Genomic DNA, 15,836 nt, shown 5'->3' on the forward strand with positions numbered 1-15,836 from the left:
GGGGGGCAGGGGGCTCTGGGGGGAGCTAGGGGAGCGGCCTGTGGGGAAGGGGCGGGGGCGGTACCTGGAGTGATGGTGACAATGTGCCCAGGACTGTGCCCATGCCGTGAGGGCTCTGCTTGTGAGTGTGTGTGTGTGCACTTGTGTAGAGGTGCACGTGTGTAGTTGTGAACAAGTGTACATGTGCAGTGTTCATGGCTGAGGAGTTGTGTGTGTGCTTGGGTGTGAGGAGTGGTGTACATTACAGCTGTGAACAGGTGTGTTGTGGGGAGTTGTGATAGTATTGTGTTTGTGGTCGTGTGTGCCATGTGTGTGTCTCTATGTGAGTGTGTGTGTCATGTGTGCACTGTGTGTGTGACTATGAGCTTTGTGTGGTGTGTGTCTCTGTATGACTGTGTTTCATGTGTGTCTGTGTGACTGTGTGTCATATGTGTCTGTGTGTGATGGTCGTGTGTGTCTGTGTGTCTGTCGTGTGTATGTGTGACTGTCATGTGTGTCTGTGTGTAACAGTTGTGTGTGTATATATATATGTGCTATGTAGGAATCTGTGTATCACTGTGCATCTGTGTGTCTCTCTGTGCTGTGTGTGGGTCTGTATGTGTTGTGTGTGGGTCTGTGTGTTCTTCTCTGAAGGGTCATTTGAGGCTGGGCATGGGGAAGTCTGTGTGTTTGTGTCTGTATGTGGGGCTGCCTTTATGTCAGTCTGTGTTTGTGTTGCTGTGTCTGTGTGCATCTGTGTGACTATGTGTGGTGTGTGTGGTGTGTAGTTCTCTGTCTTTGTGAGTCTGTGTATGTGCTGTGTATGTTGTGCCTGTGTTTTTGTGTGCCTGTGCATTACGTGTGGGTCTCTATGTCTGCATGAGTCTGTGTGCCTCTGTGTTTTATGTGTATCTGTGTGTGTTGTGTGGATCTGTGTCAGTCTGTTTGTTGTGTGTCATGTGTGTGTCTATGTGTATGTATGTGTTGTATGTGTGTTGCATCTCTGTGTGTTGTATGGGGCATGTGTGGGTCTGTGTGTGTGCTGTGTGAGTTGTATGTGTCCGTGTTGTGTCATGTGTGGGTCTGTGTGTTGCACCTGTGTGTCTGTGTGTGTTTGCAAGGGTCATGTCTCGGTCTGTGTCAGTCTGTGTTTGCATGAGTCATGTGTGGGTCTGTGTGTATGTGTGCTGTGTGAGTGCATGTGTCTGTGTGCCATGTGTGGGCCTGTGTGTTCGTGCATGTGCAAGTCTGTGTGTGTGTGTGTGTGAGTGCAACAGCCCGCGTGTCCTATTCTGTCACCGCTCCGAGGCCCTCCCAGCTCCTTGCTGCCTCAGTTTCCCGTTTGCTCAGTGGGAATCACCCGGGACCCCCACGAGGGCCTGGGGAACGGCTGTATCACGGCCACTTCCTTCAGGGCTTAGCACAGCGGCCCCGTGTAAATGTCTGCTCTTTGTGTGCGTGTGCAATTGTGTCCTCTATCCGCTTGCCCATCCCACTGTCCCAAGCTGCTCTTTACAAGTGTGTTTTTTAATGACACAAGTCACTTATGAACATATGGAGAGGGTACCAAAAATCGACCTGACCTGTCATATCCCAGGGAGCCCCTGTTTCCTGAGCAATTACACATGTAACAGGTGCACATTGTATTCTGCTAAATGATACATGAGTATTCTTACAAAAAATACATGCATATTCTCTAGAAAGTTCCTAAATGAGATCTTGGTTTATAGGCTGGGTCTAAGCAAGGGGTCTTACTAGGGGCGATTTTGTCCCTCAGGAGACATTTGGCAGTGTCTGGGGACATTGTGATTGTTGCAACTGGGGGTGGGGGGTGCTGCTGGCATCGGGTAGGGGGACCCCAGGGTCGCTGCCCCACACCCTCCAGTGCCCAAGATGCCCCCACCCCAGAGAATGACCAGCCTCAAATGTCAACCCTGCCGAGGTGAGAGTCTTTGCTCTGCAGCTTTGCTTCCCGCCACCCCAAATGGCTCTTGGCGAGATCCCCAGATAAAACCCCCACACTGTGCTTTTTTCCAGCTGCATAGTATTCCGGGCTGTGGCCGCATGCTGGACTACTGAACTGGTACCCCACAGAGAGACCTGGTGGCTAGTTCCGAATTTTGGGCATGACTGTGGCACTGTTTGTGCATCTGTATGTTGCGACAGCTATGGAAACACTGAATAGTGAGTTGCAGGAAAAGTTGCAGTTTTATTTTTCAGATCAACCAAACTGAGCTCCAACAAAGCCAGGAGCTAAATTATGCTTCCACTTGCAGCATTCCAAATCCCCCAGGTCTTATTTTGGAGCAAACCCTGTGCATTGGCTACTGATCCAATTGTGCTCCAAACATTCGATCCCTTACCCTCACCATACCCCTGAGGGGCAAGAGCTATCATGCCCCCACCCCGGCCCCAAACCCCCATTTCACAGAGGAGGAAAGAGGTACAGGAAGGTTAAACCACTGGTGTGAGGAGGGAAAACCCAGGTGGCCCCTGCGCTAAGCTGCTTTGCTCTGCTGTTTGCATTCGGTGGAGAGCTCAGAGTGGGACTGGGTGCCCTGCAGGGGCTGCTCCCCCCTGAGCTAGTGTCCTGGGGTTTATGCTGCTGTTTGTGGACTTGTGGAAGGTTCTAACCGCCCCCCCTACCCCCCAATGATGACATTAAAGCACTCTCTGCACTGTTATCTCATGGGCTCTCCCCCAGCCCTCTGCAGCCTGTCCCACCGTCAGGGCCATTTTATAGATAAGGAAACTGAGGTTCCACGGGGGGTGGTCTCTGCTCTCCCAAATTTGCCTTCAGAAGGATGTCTTATGTGGAAGGACCCAAAACTGCCAGATGGAATTTGCAGGCCGAGATGGGGGTGGTGGTGGTGGTGGAGAATTTGGGCATCACTGCAGTGGAGGGGAGGTTGAACTTTTAAATGCCTGTGGATTTGGGGTCCTATCCTATCTGTGTTTGTGGCATTAAAAAAAATATATTGCTTTATGTTATGTTGGCATTTGGATTTCCAGACACCCATCCTGGGGTTTAAGCCACACGGTGGGGATAAGAAGTGGCCAGTTTAGTAGCATTTAAATAACCATCGCCCCACTCCCTGGGGAGCCCCTTACTGGAGCACAGGGTCAGCACAAACCCAAGCTCCGTGTGAACCCTGCTTCCTCCCAGGGGCAAGCGGCCTCTGCTGTCAGAGCCTCAGTTTCCTTCCCTGTAACAGGGGAGAATCCCGGGGCTCTTTGTATCTTCCGTGGCCCCAGGCTTGGGGCAAACTGCTGGCTCGCCCCGTGTCGGGGAGAGAGTATCCGCTCTGGGGCACTGGGGAAAATGAATCAAAACGGGCCAGCTTTCTAAGAACGCCTCGGTGGACGTTTGACAGAAAGGCAAAGCTCTGGTAAGTGTCACGGTCCCCACCCCTGCCGGCCACATGGCGTGGGCCCTTTCCCCGGAGGACGCCGAGGCGCCAGGAGGGGCGGAAGGGATTCTGCACTGCGCTCTTCGCTCTGGTCTGCAAGGACGCCTCTCAGTGCGCTGGAGGATGCAGGGAGTGAGCGGGGAGGGCTGAGGTCAGGTCCTCTGGCACCCTGGGTGCTTGGACTGGGGTGGGGCTAGGGGCGGCGGCGAGTCAGGCGCGCCAGCTTCTGCATCTGTGAAATGGGCGCGCAGCTTCTGGTTGCTACAAATCCCTGGGCCCTGGGAAAGAGGCTGCAAAGGTTTATCTGGTGAGCAAGAGGTTCTGCCTGGAGGCCATCCTCCGGGGGTGGTGCTGGGGAGACCTAATGGGGGAGGCCAAAGCCTCCCACCCTCACTCCCCCCCCATCCCCCCCAGATCGCCTTGGGCACCGGCAGAGGGGGACAGAGCAGATCCCTGGAGTCTCTCCTGGCTCTCCTGGCTAAAGGCGGGACAGTTGTCGTCAACCCCTCTAGCCCGCAAACTGCAGCCCCTCTCTGGCTCTGGAGGGAGGCGAGAGAGGGGGCACCGTGGGGACACCCCCCTTCCCGCCGCGCACCCCGGGGCGTACATCTTTAAGGGGAAAGCCGCGCGCTCTCGCGCGGGCCTCTGCGCACGTCACTTCTTCATTCTTTCCCTCCCCCCCCACCCCCCCCAACTTGGCTCGTTTCTCCAACTTCCCGGCCAGCGCGGGGCGGAGGGGGGGGCGCCTTAAAAACCCACCTCTGCTCCCCCCCTCCAAATGCCCAGCCACAGCCCAGCGCCCCCTCCTCTCTTGGCCTGGGTGGACGGCCCTGGGGGCACCCGTGGCGGTCGGGGTGTCCATTGCGCGTTTGTCCCCGTCCGGTGATGGGACGCGGGGCGCTGGTAATGCGTTAGAATAGCAAAGATGGGGGTTCAGGATCCTGGCGGATGGGGAAGGGGGGGTGGGAGCTTGTGCGGGAGGGGACGGGGAGCGGCTTCTCTTCCTGGCTCGCGCTCTTTTTTCCCTCGTTTCTTTGAAAGTTGGATGTTGAGAAGTGGAAGGGGAACGGAATTGGGGGGGGAGGTGAGGTTGCCAAAGGGAGGAGGGACAGAGAGACAGAGAGAGAGGGAGAGAGAAAGGGGGGGAGGAAAGAGCGACAGTGGGAGGCGGGCGCAAGAGAGAGAGCGGGAGCGGGAGGGAGGGAGGAGGGAGTCCGAGGGAGGAGGCGGGAGGGGGGAGCGCGCCGGCCGCGGCCGCGGCGGGGGGGGAAGGTTGGAAAAATGACTCAGTAAGTTCGGCGCGCCCGCTCCGGCCGGCCCTGCGCCTCCCGCCGCGCCCGGGATGTATTCGTCCCCGCTCTGCCTTACCCAGGTACGCCCCCCAGCCCGGCCCCCCGCCCGCGCGCCCCGCGACCCCCGCATCCCGGGCTCCGGAGTTTTGAAGCCCGGAGGAGGCGGGAGGAAAAAGGCGCGCGTCCCTCCCGCCGTCCGGGGCCGGGCCGGGCTGCCCCCTCCAGCGGGCCGGGGTCTGGGGAGGGTGTGGGTGGGGGTGGGGGGTGGGTTGCACCCCGGATCCTCAACTGGGACCCCCACCCCCATTCCGTCCCCCACCCCCGGGCTCCCGGGATCGCTCCCCTCCCCCGGGACGTGGGGGCTCGGTGTGCTGGCTCGCCCTTCCCCCGCTCGGAACGCGCACCCCCCCCACACACACTCGGGGAGATCTGGGGGGTGGGTGGCTGTCCCCCGAGAGAGACAGAGGCAGAGCTCTGGGTGAAAGCCCCCAGCCGTGACCCGAGACGTGCCCCTAAGAGGAATCTCGGGGGTCCCGGCCGGGCCCCGGGGCTCCCCGGCGCTCTTGCGTAAGGAACGCGGATCCTGGATCCGACTCCCACCAAGGTTTTGCCCCGCCACCCCAGCCCTCGGCCGTCTTCCCCCCCATCCTTGGCCCACGTGTGCGTGGAGGGGGAGGGGGCGCGCGAAGTTGGAAGCGCCCGGAGCCTGGGGTGGGGGGGCGGGTGCTCCGGCGTCCGGGCTCCATCTCCTTCTCCCCCCACCCCTCCAACCTCCGCGGCCCGGGTGTTTTGGCCTCATCGATTCCGGATTATTGAGCTGCGGCCGGGAGAAGCCTGGAGGCCGGGCATTCTGGGGTCTGACCCGGGCACTGCGGCGCTGCGGGCACCCTCGCCAGCCAGGCACCTGCCCCTACCCCCCGCTCCCCGATAGCCTCTCACCCCTGGCGGCTCTCCCAGTTCGCCCCGGCTGAGCCCTTGTGCAATGGCCGAGGATGGTGCGTGGGGAGGGGGCGGCTGCCCCTCCCCAGGGGACTCCTTCCCTCCTCCAAGTCTCCCCGGGACCCCTCTCCCCCAGGGCTGCAGATTCTCCTCTCCAGCTCCCATTGTGCAGTGTGTCTTTAGGCTAGTGGGGTTCCAGCCTCAGTTTCCCCTGAGGTGACACAGGGATTCAGGTGGGTTCTGGGGAGAGCAGGCAGTGTGTCCTCCAAACTGCGAAGTGAGGGTGCGTGGGAGCTGTGAGTCAGCCTCAGGAGAGCACCAGACCCTCCTAGGGTCCCCCATTCATGTTCTGGGGCACCCCCCTCCCCCTGATCTTTCTCACAGGCCCCCTCCAGCCATCACTGGGGATCTTGGGGCCTGGGGCTGAAGGGTCTGGGGCCTGGGTGACCTTAGACAAGCCCCTGCCCTCTCCAGATTCCCCGTCTGGGTAGCTTTGGGGAGGGGGGGGCTCCCCTAAGCAGGCCTTGCTGCCCACCTCCACAACCCAGCTGCCTCGACGGCCCCCCAAGAGCACCCAGGGTTTAGTCGAGGTTGCTGTGTGACCTTGGGCAGGGCTCGCCCTCTCTGGGCTTCTGGGGAGGAGATGGTGGCCTGGGTGGCTGCAGGGCTCCCCCCCCTGCACTCCCTGCTGCCTCTCACTCGTGAGAGCCGTCATTGGGGGGGAGGCGGAGGGAAGGCTATTCCAGGCGGCGGCGGGGTTGGAAGGCCACCTTTTGTCACCGTGCCCTGGAATTCCCCCATCAGGGATCCTCGGGGAGACGGGCCTTGGGCAGCAGAGTGGCCCGGAGCGGACTGGCGGGGAGACCCAGGGACTCCGCCTCGGTTTCCCAAAACAGATGGCGACACTCGGCCAGGCAGGCTGTTGGGGGACAATGCAATACAATGATCGGGGGGGGGCCCCAAAATATCCAGGGTCTCTGTGTGCAAGGGACAGGGAGAGAGAACCAGCGAGCTCCCAAGCTGGGGTAAGGGACGAGGCACCCCAAAATGCAGGGGGCTCCCCCTTCCCCTGCCTGTCCTCCCCACTTGCCCTAGGCCCTGGAGGGGTGTCTTCTGCACCCCAAAAGTAAGCCCCCCCAGCTCCTTATAAGGTCTGCAGGTGGGAGCCCCCCAGCTGCCTCGGTCCCTGACCATCTCCCCCGCCCCCCAAGTCTCTCGATCTCTCTCACTCTCTGTCTCTCTCTGTCTCTGGGCCTCCCATCTCCCCCTCTTTGCCCGGCTAATTTTACACCCCAGGCCAAATGAAGATAGTTTCCCTTTTAGCTGATCTGACCCAGATCTGGTGGGGGGGTCCTGTGTCCCCCAAGTCCTGGCTGCCTCGTCCAGGCGGGACCCGGGCAGCGGCCAGCCAGGGCGGCCCCGGAGGCTGCCGGGAGCCGGGTCCCTATCTCGGGGACGGTGACTCAAGCGCTTTTCACTTTTACTCTCGAGAGGAACTGCGGGGAGCGGCGGCCGTTACTTCCATAAATCCTGCCGGCGGGAAAGCAGCCTCCTTCCCTCCCGCCGCCACGTTTGTTCGTTTGTTATTCCGGGTTTGGGGCCAAAACCTCTCGGCCACGGCGTCGAGGACTCCCCGGCCCGCAGACTGGGCCTGGGCCGAGGCCACTGCAGCGGTGGCAGCCCCCCTCCCAGTTCATTCATTCATTCATTCTTTCCTTCATTCCTTCACCTCATCCCCCCCTTGGGGCTGGCACTCTTTTTTCCTGCTGTTTCTCCAGCAGGGAAACTGAGGCAGGAAGCGAGATTTTGAGTGTTGTTTGATTGACTCCATCTGCAGGCCAGGAGGTAGATGGGTGGGTGGGGGGACAGTGTGGGGAGAAGGCAGCAGGAATTGGGTTCTCCGGGAATCAGGGGGCTCAGCCAGGGTCAGGGGGGGCCCCCAGCACCCCAGGGCGGGGAGAGGGGCGCGAGACCTTGAGAGGGCCGGGTGGCCACATCCCACCTGCTGACTGGCCCAACCTGGGCAGGGTGGGTGCTTCCTGTATGTAAAAACAGCCCCCCCACATGTACACCCCCCCCACCCTACTGGCCCCTCTAGAAAGCACCTGCTCCTTTTGTCTCTCTCCCCCTCTCTGTCTCTCCATCTCAGTGTCTGTCTCTGGGGCTCGGGCTCCCCCCCTCCTCTCTCCTATCTGCAGTGGAGGTGCCTCAGCGGGCTGGGCCTGGCGCCCCGTAAATCACCAAGCGGGATTCTGGCGAGTCAGCGTTCTCTCTCTCTCTCTCCTTCTCTCTCTCTCTCTCTCCCTCTCTCTGCCTGAGCCACTCTCCCTCCCATCTCAACCAAATGGATGGGAAATGTATCCACCACCGTGTCCTGGCTGGGGCCTCCCACCCAGATCCACGGAGCTCCCCCGCCAGGCCTTCATGTCTTCACACCGACCCATACGTGTCCGTGGACCCTGCTGTGCAAGGCACGGGGCTCCCCATGGGCCTGAACCCCACCCCCACCCCTGCACACGTGCCCCCAGACACACACACACAGCGTCCCCACCTCGGAGGCCCCAGCTCCCCACTGCCTCCGTAGATGGGCCTTAGTGGAGGGTCCTGAGAACTTCAGACCCAGATTAACCTCTGATTCAGGGTCCAGTTCTCCTTCCCAGCTGGGTGATGCTGGGCAGGTGACCTGACCCGTATGTGCCTCGGTTTCCTCGCTGTGAAGTGAAATGAACAATAAACTTAACTCCTCGGGCTGCCTGAGGAGTAAGGGAGATGGGACACTCCGACATACTCAGCACAGGACCTGGCACACAGGAGGTGCTCCATAAATGTTTGTGGAATGAATGAATGAGTCTGCTGGTTGGGAGAAGGGCCTGTAGTCTCTCCGAGCCTTGCCTTCCCCCTCACATAAAGTGGGGAACAGTGGTGCCTTCCTCAGATAGTTCACCCCTGGTACAGTGCCTGGTATACAGTAGGTGCCAAATAAGTGCCATTGTGATCGTGGCTGTTCCTAAACTAACGATTGGGTAAAAGGTCCGTAGGCATTTTCCGACTTAACCCTCCTTTCATTCTGTCGCTATTTGCTCAGCCTGAGCCAGGCCCTGGGCTGGGTTGGGGGGGGATGGTGGTGACCCTCCAAGACCCAGGCCCTGACCCCTGAGGGATTTTCCTCTTGGGCTTTCCCCCCTGCCCAGCCCTGTCCAGAACAAATTTGTGCCCTTGAGGGGCTGACAGTCTAGAGGGAGGGATGGGCAGGGAACAGGGTGACAGGGTGGGGCTGGGCAACTGCGTTGGCCTGGGGTGAGCTGGGACCGAGTGAGGGTGAGAGAGCCGCGCGGGGTACAGGGAGAACACGCAGGATGCAGAGTTGGCATCGCTGGGGTGTCCCAGTGATGGGTTGGGTCATGTGAAAAATGAGCCCAGGGCTCAGGACCCGTGTTCGAGTCCCAGCTTGGCTCCTTCCTGCCCGTGTCACTCTGGGTGGGTGACTCCAGGGCCCGGTGCCTCAGTTCTCTCCACCAGACAAGGTCACACCCGGCCTCTAAAAGACACAACTTGGCTCCCCGGCTTTCTCTCCACTCCCTGCCCCTCTGGCTCAGCCCCCCATCATCTTCCTGGGGAAACTGAGGCACCGAGAAAGAAGTCAGGAGATCCAGGGCTCAGTCCACCAACTCACTGGTCACTCTAGACAGGTGATGCCCTCTCTCCAGACTCGGTTTACCCAATCCCCTTTGATCTGCCCCCACCTCTTCCCACTCTCCCCCTCGCTCATTCCATTCCAGCCAGGGCTCCTCACTGTTCTACAACTCATCAGGCCCGGGCTGGCCTCGGGGCCTTTGCACGGCTGTCTTCCCTCCTCTCAGAAGGCTCTGTCCCTAGATTGTCATCTTTCAGGTCTCCACTCCCATCTCCCCTCCTTGCGAGAGACCTTCCCTAACCAATCCCAGAGAAAAGCACCCCCCAGAAATTCCCCGGCCCATCTAACTGCTGTATATTTCTTCTGATGTCTTCTGTTCAACCTGATGTCTTAGTACATGTTCGTTTGCTTGTCTAACATCCCTTCCTGCCTCAGATCAGAAGCCCAGGCACGGGGCTGGCCCACGGTAGGCACTCCCTAAATGTCTGTTGAACAACCAAATGAGTCCCTCCATTGCAGGGTTAGATAAGAGCTGTTCACAAGTTCTGATGCTTTGAGCTTTGGGAGAAGAATTATCCGAGGTTAGGAATCCTTATGATGGAGCACAGGTTCACATACGAGCTGTGCCACTTACCAGCTGTGTGATCTTGGGCAAGTCACTTAACCTGGAGGAAGGGACATTGGAGCCAGGGCTTTGCAGGGTGCATAGGAGTTCGGGATCCGTGCTTAGAAAATGGATTAGACTCAATCTCAGTAATGATTAATGAATGACTAAATGAGTGAAAGAGAGAGAATCCTTTCTGGAATCTCCTTGGTTTGGGAATTGGGGTCTCCTGCTCTGGGTTTGCTGTCTTGGACTGTTAAGACCAGAGGGCCACAAGGAGGCCCAGAGAAGGCCACAGCTCACTGCACAGGTGTCTAGAACATCGGCACCCAGGTGCCCGCCTTCCATGCTCTCTTTGGCCAGGAGGTCCCAGTGGGCCCAGCTGGGGGTTCTGGGAAAGGACTGGCCTTACTCCTCCCCCCAAGCCACTCCCACTTCTTGCATCTGTGGTTAGCAAGGCAAGGATGTCCTCCCCACCTCACCCCACTCACCCATACAGATGGTGAAAATGGGGGCCAATGTTACCTTGCCTCATTCCTTCATGGGGTCCACATGGCAATGGGTGCCTCAGCCGTGGTCCTCAGGGTTGAGTGAGGGTAGCACAGCTGGACTCAGAGCCCCCCAGCCCCATGTGATCCAGGCTGGGTCTGAAGGGAGAGTGGGCAGGACATGGGGAGAGCAGGAAAGGCTGCCAGAAGGAGGGGACACTGGAGGGTGGGCATTGAGGGATGTGTAGGAGTTCGGGAGGATTCTCAGCATCCAGCTCTCCCCAGCTGTCTACTTTGCCCACTCAGCCTGGGAGGGCATTGGGAGGTGCCAGGGGGAAGCAGTTGCCACAGGTCTTGTGGGACAGAGTGACAGGCCCTCCCTCTGCCAGGCCTGACCGCCCAGGGAGCGTGGTGGTGGTGGGGGTTGCAGCAGGCCCATGACCCAGTTACTGGCTGTTTGTCTTCCGGCCTCCAGGACCAGCCGATGTCACCAGTGACGTGGGCATCCGCCCCTGCCCGCCTCCCTGGCACCTGTCCCCAGAGAGGGGGGAGGGGGGCTCAGAGAGGAGGGACACAGACAGGGAGAAGGACCTCAGAAGTGGGGAGGGGCCTGGAGGCTGGTCCCCTGCCGGTCCTTCCCGGCTGCCTCTTACCATGGGGTTCCACTAAGCAGCAGATCTTGGGTGGCGGCCTCGGCCCCGCTGTCCTGGCAGCCCTTCTATGGGCAGTGACCTGTGCCCACACCCCCCACCCCCAGCCTTCTTCCCTGCCCCCCAGCTTCTCAGGCCAGGCTGCCCGGGCTCTGGTCCCAGCCCTCCTCACCGGCTGTGTGACCCTGAGTAAGTCACTCTCCACCTCTGGGGTTGCCATTAGTGGCCTCCAGGGACAGAAAAGCATCCCAGACTTTGGGCCAGGGTGACATGGAATTGGGTTCCCTCAGTTCCCCTCTCTGCCTTAGCTAGGAAGGGGGACACAGGGGGGGAGACGTCAGAAAAGGGTCCGGAGGTCCCGTCCCTGCCACAGCTGTTTTGGTGACTCAGTGCTTTGGGGAACACTGGAGTAGGGGGGCCGGGCTGACATCCGCCGAGCCCCAGCCCATCCCACTGTGGTGAGAGCAAGAGGCTATTTTCAGGGTCTCAGTAGTAGGTGAAATCTGATGTTGTCCCCTGTGTCCCGCTCCCCTCCTGTGGCCGGAGGTGGCCCTAAGGAGGCACCGAGCGTACCCAGTAGGGAGAACTTTCTGGATAGGGACTGAGTCTCGGAAGCCAAATAGGAGTCCCAAGTGGCCATTTCCCTCAGTCCCTGAGATCCCAACCGGGCACAGGCCAGGCCACGTCTCGGTCCCTCTCGGAGCTTTAGTTTCCCCAGGAATATCTCCAGCAATAAGAATGATTATGGTGATCCTAGGAGTCATAACGATAATTATAGCTGTAGTAATAATAATACGGCCCTCCGAGAGCTGGCGGGAGGAGGATATGCCAGGGAGAAGAAGACACCAACCCATCCGAGAAGCTCAGCGTCTATCAAAGCCGGACGCTGGCACTTGAGTTCTTCTCTGTGCCTTTCTCCTAGAATTTCTCACCCCTGGAGGTTGAGGACCCAGGTCCCAGGCCTTCCAAACTCAGTTTCCCTTGCTGGGCAATGGAGAAAATGGGACAGGCCCTCTCACACCCAGACAAGGGGGCTAGGGTTCTCCCACGACCCCCCGTGGCTCTCCGAGGGGCTGGCCTGGTGGGGGGATGTGGGGAATTGAGATGGAGGGGGGTCCAGTCCCAGTGTCACCCCTCATGGCTGGATACCCACTCGGGGCCTCAGTTTCCCCATCTGTGGAATGGGTTTGCAATGAGCTGGCTCTCTCCACCTCCAAACCTCCATGGCTGAGCTCCTGCTTCTCTGGCCTCAGTCTCCCTCTGACTGCAGCAGGTCCGTCAAAGGGGGAGGTAGCTGGCTGGATAGATAGATGGATGGACAGACAGAATGAAGCCGCAAACGTGGCAAAACGTTAAAAGTTAGAGGATCTGCTTATCTGAATATGTTGGAGTTCTCTGTATCGGTTTTCTAAGTCCTTTAAGTTTGAAATTATTCAAAATAAAAAGCAGGAAAGGCTGCCAGAAGGAGGGGGCACTGGAGGGTGGGCATTGAGGGATGTGTAGGAGTTTGGGAGGATTCTCAGCATCCAGCTCTCTCCGGCTGTCTACTTTGCGCACTCAGCCTGGGAGGGCATTGAGAGGTGCCAGGGGGAAGCAGTTGCCACAGGTCTTGTGGGACAGAGAGAGTGACAGGCCTCTCTCTGCCAGGCCTGACGGGGGGCGGGGTGAGGGGAAGGAGGAGAAGACCCTTGAGGGGGACACACGCCTCCCCTGGCTTAATTCTGATGCATTTCCATCTCTAGCCTCCCTAGGCCTCAGCTTTCCCTCCCTGATCAGCAGGTGGGAGGGCCGAGCTGGGACCACCTAGTTCTCTGAGTCTGGTTCCTGCTGCATTTAGTCAACACCCACTGTTTGTTGAGCCCTGGGGACACGGCAGCTCACACTCCAGTACAAAGGTCTGCAAACGCCGGCTCCCCGGGCCGATTGCAGACGGCCTGCTTTTGTAAATAAAGTTTTATTGGCACACAGCCATCCCCACGCATTTCCCTACTGTCTGTAGCTGCTTTCACGCACAACCCCATCAGAGTGGAGTGGTTGCAACCGAGAGGGTTCTTTTGCAAAGCTGCGTCTGGGTCCTCTGTGGAATATGTTTGCTGACCCTGGTTCTAGAAGGCCCCATTCTCTGACCTCGGTTTCCCCTTCTGTGCCACGTGTCCCCCATTGACCTCCACCGGGGAACCTGGCTTCTCTCCCTGCACCCTTGCCCCCAGAGCTTATAGCTTGTCCTGTTTGGATGTCGGGTTCGTGAAAGTTTTCCATGCACGTCCGCCTGGGCCCGGGCCTCAGTTTCCACATCTGAGCAATGGGTGTGGGTGTTCCCTGCTGATCTCCCCGGATCTGCCCGCGTCTGCCCGGCCCTCCCCTTGGTGGGGGCAGCGGGCTGGCTGGGAGCCCCTCCGGCCTCAGTCTACCGGCCGGGGCAGTGGGTGGGCGGCCCCCGGCGCCCCCTGACCGCGGCCTCTCTCGCCCGCAGGATGAGTTCCACCCGTTCATCGAGGCGCTGCTGCCTCACGTCCGCGCCTTCGCCTACACCTGGTTCAACCTGCAGGCGCGGAAGCGCAAGTACTTCAAGAAGCACGAGAAGCGGATGTCCAAGGACGAAGAGCGCGCGGTGAAGGACGAGCTGCTGGGCGAGAAGGCCGAGGTCAAGCAGAAGTGGGCGTCGCGGCTGCTGGCCAAGCTGCGCAAGGACATCCGGCCCGAGTGCCGCGAGGACTTCGTGCTGGCCATCACGGGCAAGAAGGCGCCGGGCTGCGTGCTCTCCAACCCCGACCAGAAGGGCAAGATGCGCCGCATCGACTGCCTGCGCCAGGCCGACAAGGTGTGGCGCCTGGACCTGGTCATGGTCATCCTGTTCAAGGGCATCCCGCTGGAGAGCACCGACGGCGAGCGCCTGGTCAAGGCGGCGCAGTGCGGCCACCCGGTGCTCTGCGTGCAGCCGCACCACATCGGCGTCGCCGTCAAGGAGCTCGACCTCTACCTGGCCTACTTCGTGCGCGAGCGAGGTGAGGGGCGCGGGCGGCGCGCGGGGGCCGGGGGAGGCGGGCTGCGCGGGTCCGACGGGGGAGGCGCGTCTACGCAGGGTCCGAGGGGGGCGGCGCGTCTACGCAGGGTCCGACGGGAGAGGCGCGTCTATTCAGGGTCCGACCGGGGAGGAGCGTCTACGCAGTGTCTGAGGGGTGAGGCGTGTCTACGCAGTGTCTGAAGGGGGAGGCGTGTCTACGCAGTGTCCGAGGGGAGAAGCGGGCCTGCGCGGGTCCGAGGGGGTAGGCGTGTCTACGCAAGGTCTGTGAGGGGAAGCGGGCCTGGGCACGGTCCGATGCGGTGGGTAGCGCGTCAACGTAGAATTGGAAGAGGAGGTCCACACTGGGGTCCGACGGAGGAGGCGGGCCTGTGCACGGCCCGATGGCGGGGGCGGGGTGGTGAGGGGGGAGAGGGACGCGTCTACGCGGAGTTGGAAGAGGAGAGATGGCTTATGCTGGGGTCCGAGGCGGGAGGCACGTCTACACTGGGGTCCTAGGAGAGAGGTGGCTTATGCTGGGGTCCAACGAGGGAGGCGGGCCTGTGCACTGGCCCGATGGGGGAGGCAGGCCCAAGAGGAGGTTCAGGTCGGGCTGTAGGGTGCAAGCGGAGTCTGAGGAGGGAGGCAGTGCCACACGGAGGCCTGAGGGTGGGGGCCTAACCTGCCTGAGTGCTACACTGAGTCACAGTCCCAAGGACGAGAAGTGACCGACTTGGACCTCTAAGGGGAGGTCTGAGGAGGGAGGGAGGTGGGATTTGGGGGTCTGAAGGTGGAGGCAGGATCAGGCCTTGATGTCTGAGGGGGGCGGCAGGCCCTTGCAGTCTGAGGGCCTGAGACTCTGCCCAAGAAGGTCTGAGGAGGGGAGGCGGATGGGGGTGCAGCAGAGGGGAGGGGGGCAGCCAGATGTACCCCTGGGGCCTGCCCTCGGGATAATCCATCCCCTGTGGACGCTGGTTGACCGACTCTCAGACTGCAGGCACAAGTCCCACGCGTCTCAAGATTTTGCAAGGGGGTCAGGTCTGGGGCGTTGTGTGACTTTGGCCACGTCACTGCCACACTGGTCCTCAGTTTCCCTTCTCTGACCTGTCTGGCTGGAGGGTTGCTGGCTTCATGGTCAGACACCACCTTGAGACCAGTGAGGTGTGTGCAGGGTGAGGAAATCCAGGGTGGCTTCCCAGAGGAGGTGACAGGGCTCCAGCAGGATGGTGGGCAGCGAGGGACATCCCCGCCATGTCCAGCCAGGCCCGATCTGGTACATAGGAGGACAGCAGAGACCCTTCCATGCCCTGGGGGCTGCCTGAGTGCCGAGGGGGTGCCCAGAGAACACAGACCCTCTTGGGTTCCAAACCCACCCCATGTGACCACACGTGGAGGGGATGGCTGGGGAAGGGGACACTCGGGGGCCAGACTGCCCAGTCTCCAAACCCAGCCCTGCCATGTGCTGGCAGAGAGGCCTTGGATATGTCACTTTCCCGTGCCTCAGTTTCCTACCGGGCACCCCGGGGGTAACAGCTGTGCCACCTCCTAGCTCTGGGGTGAGGAGTAGACGAGGTCTGGGGCTCCCAGACTTGGGGGTGTGAGACGCAGAGCCGGGCCAGGGAGTTTCCCAGGGGGAGGGGCCCGCTCAGCTAGTCCCGCCCAGCCCTGACCCTGACCTTGACCTTGGCACCTGCCCCCACCTCATCAAGGAGCCACAGATCCGCTGGAGCAAAGAAGGAAGCAGTGTTTGGAGCAGGGCGTGGAGGCGGAGGGCTAGACGAGGCGAGGTGGGGAACCTCGATATCCTGCAGCCCCCGCCTCGCCCACCCCAGCCTTCCC

At 60.4% G+C, this 15,836-nt stretch overlaps 1 protein-coding gene across 3 annotated transcripts in view; it reads left to right on the forward strand.

Moving 5' to 3' along the window:
* NFIC (nuclear factor I C) overlaps positions 1-15,836 on the forward strand; it is a 58,565-nt gene that overhangs the window by 2,506 nt on the left and 40,223 nt on the right. For 2 of the 3 annotated variants that reach the window (XM_037824246.1, XM_037824248.1), the window contains exons 1-2: positions 4,641-4,761; positions 13,470-14,001. In XM_037824246.1, coding sequence (XP_037680174.1) covers positions 4,732-4,761; positions 13,470-14,001 — 562 coding nt within the window. In that variant the 5' untranslated portion in view covers positions 4,641-4,731. Of the gene's footprint in view, positions 1-4,640; positions 4,762-13,469; positions 14,002-15,836 lie in introns of those variants that run through there. The other variant, XM_037824247.1, reaches the window with a different exon arrangement.

This window comes from Choloepus didactylus, assembly GCF_015220235.1.
Source record: "Choloepus didactylus isolate mChoDid1 chromosome 25 unlocalized genomic scaffold, mChoDid1.pri SUPER_25_unloc1, whole genome shotgun sequence".
Lineage (NCBI taxonomy): Eukaryota > Metazoa > Chordata > Mammalia > Pilosa > Megalonychidae > Choloepus > Choloepus didactylus.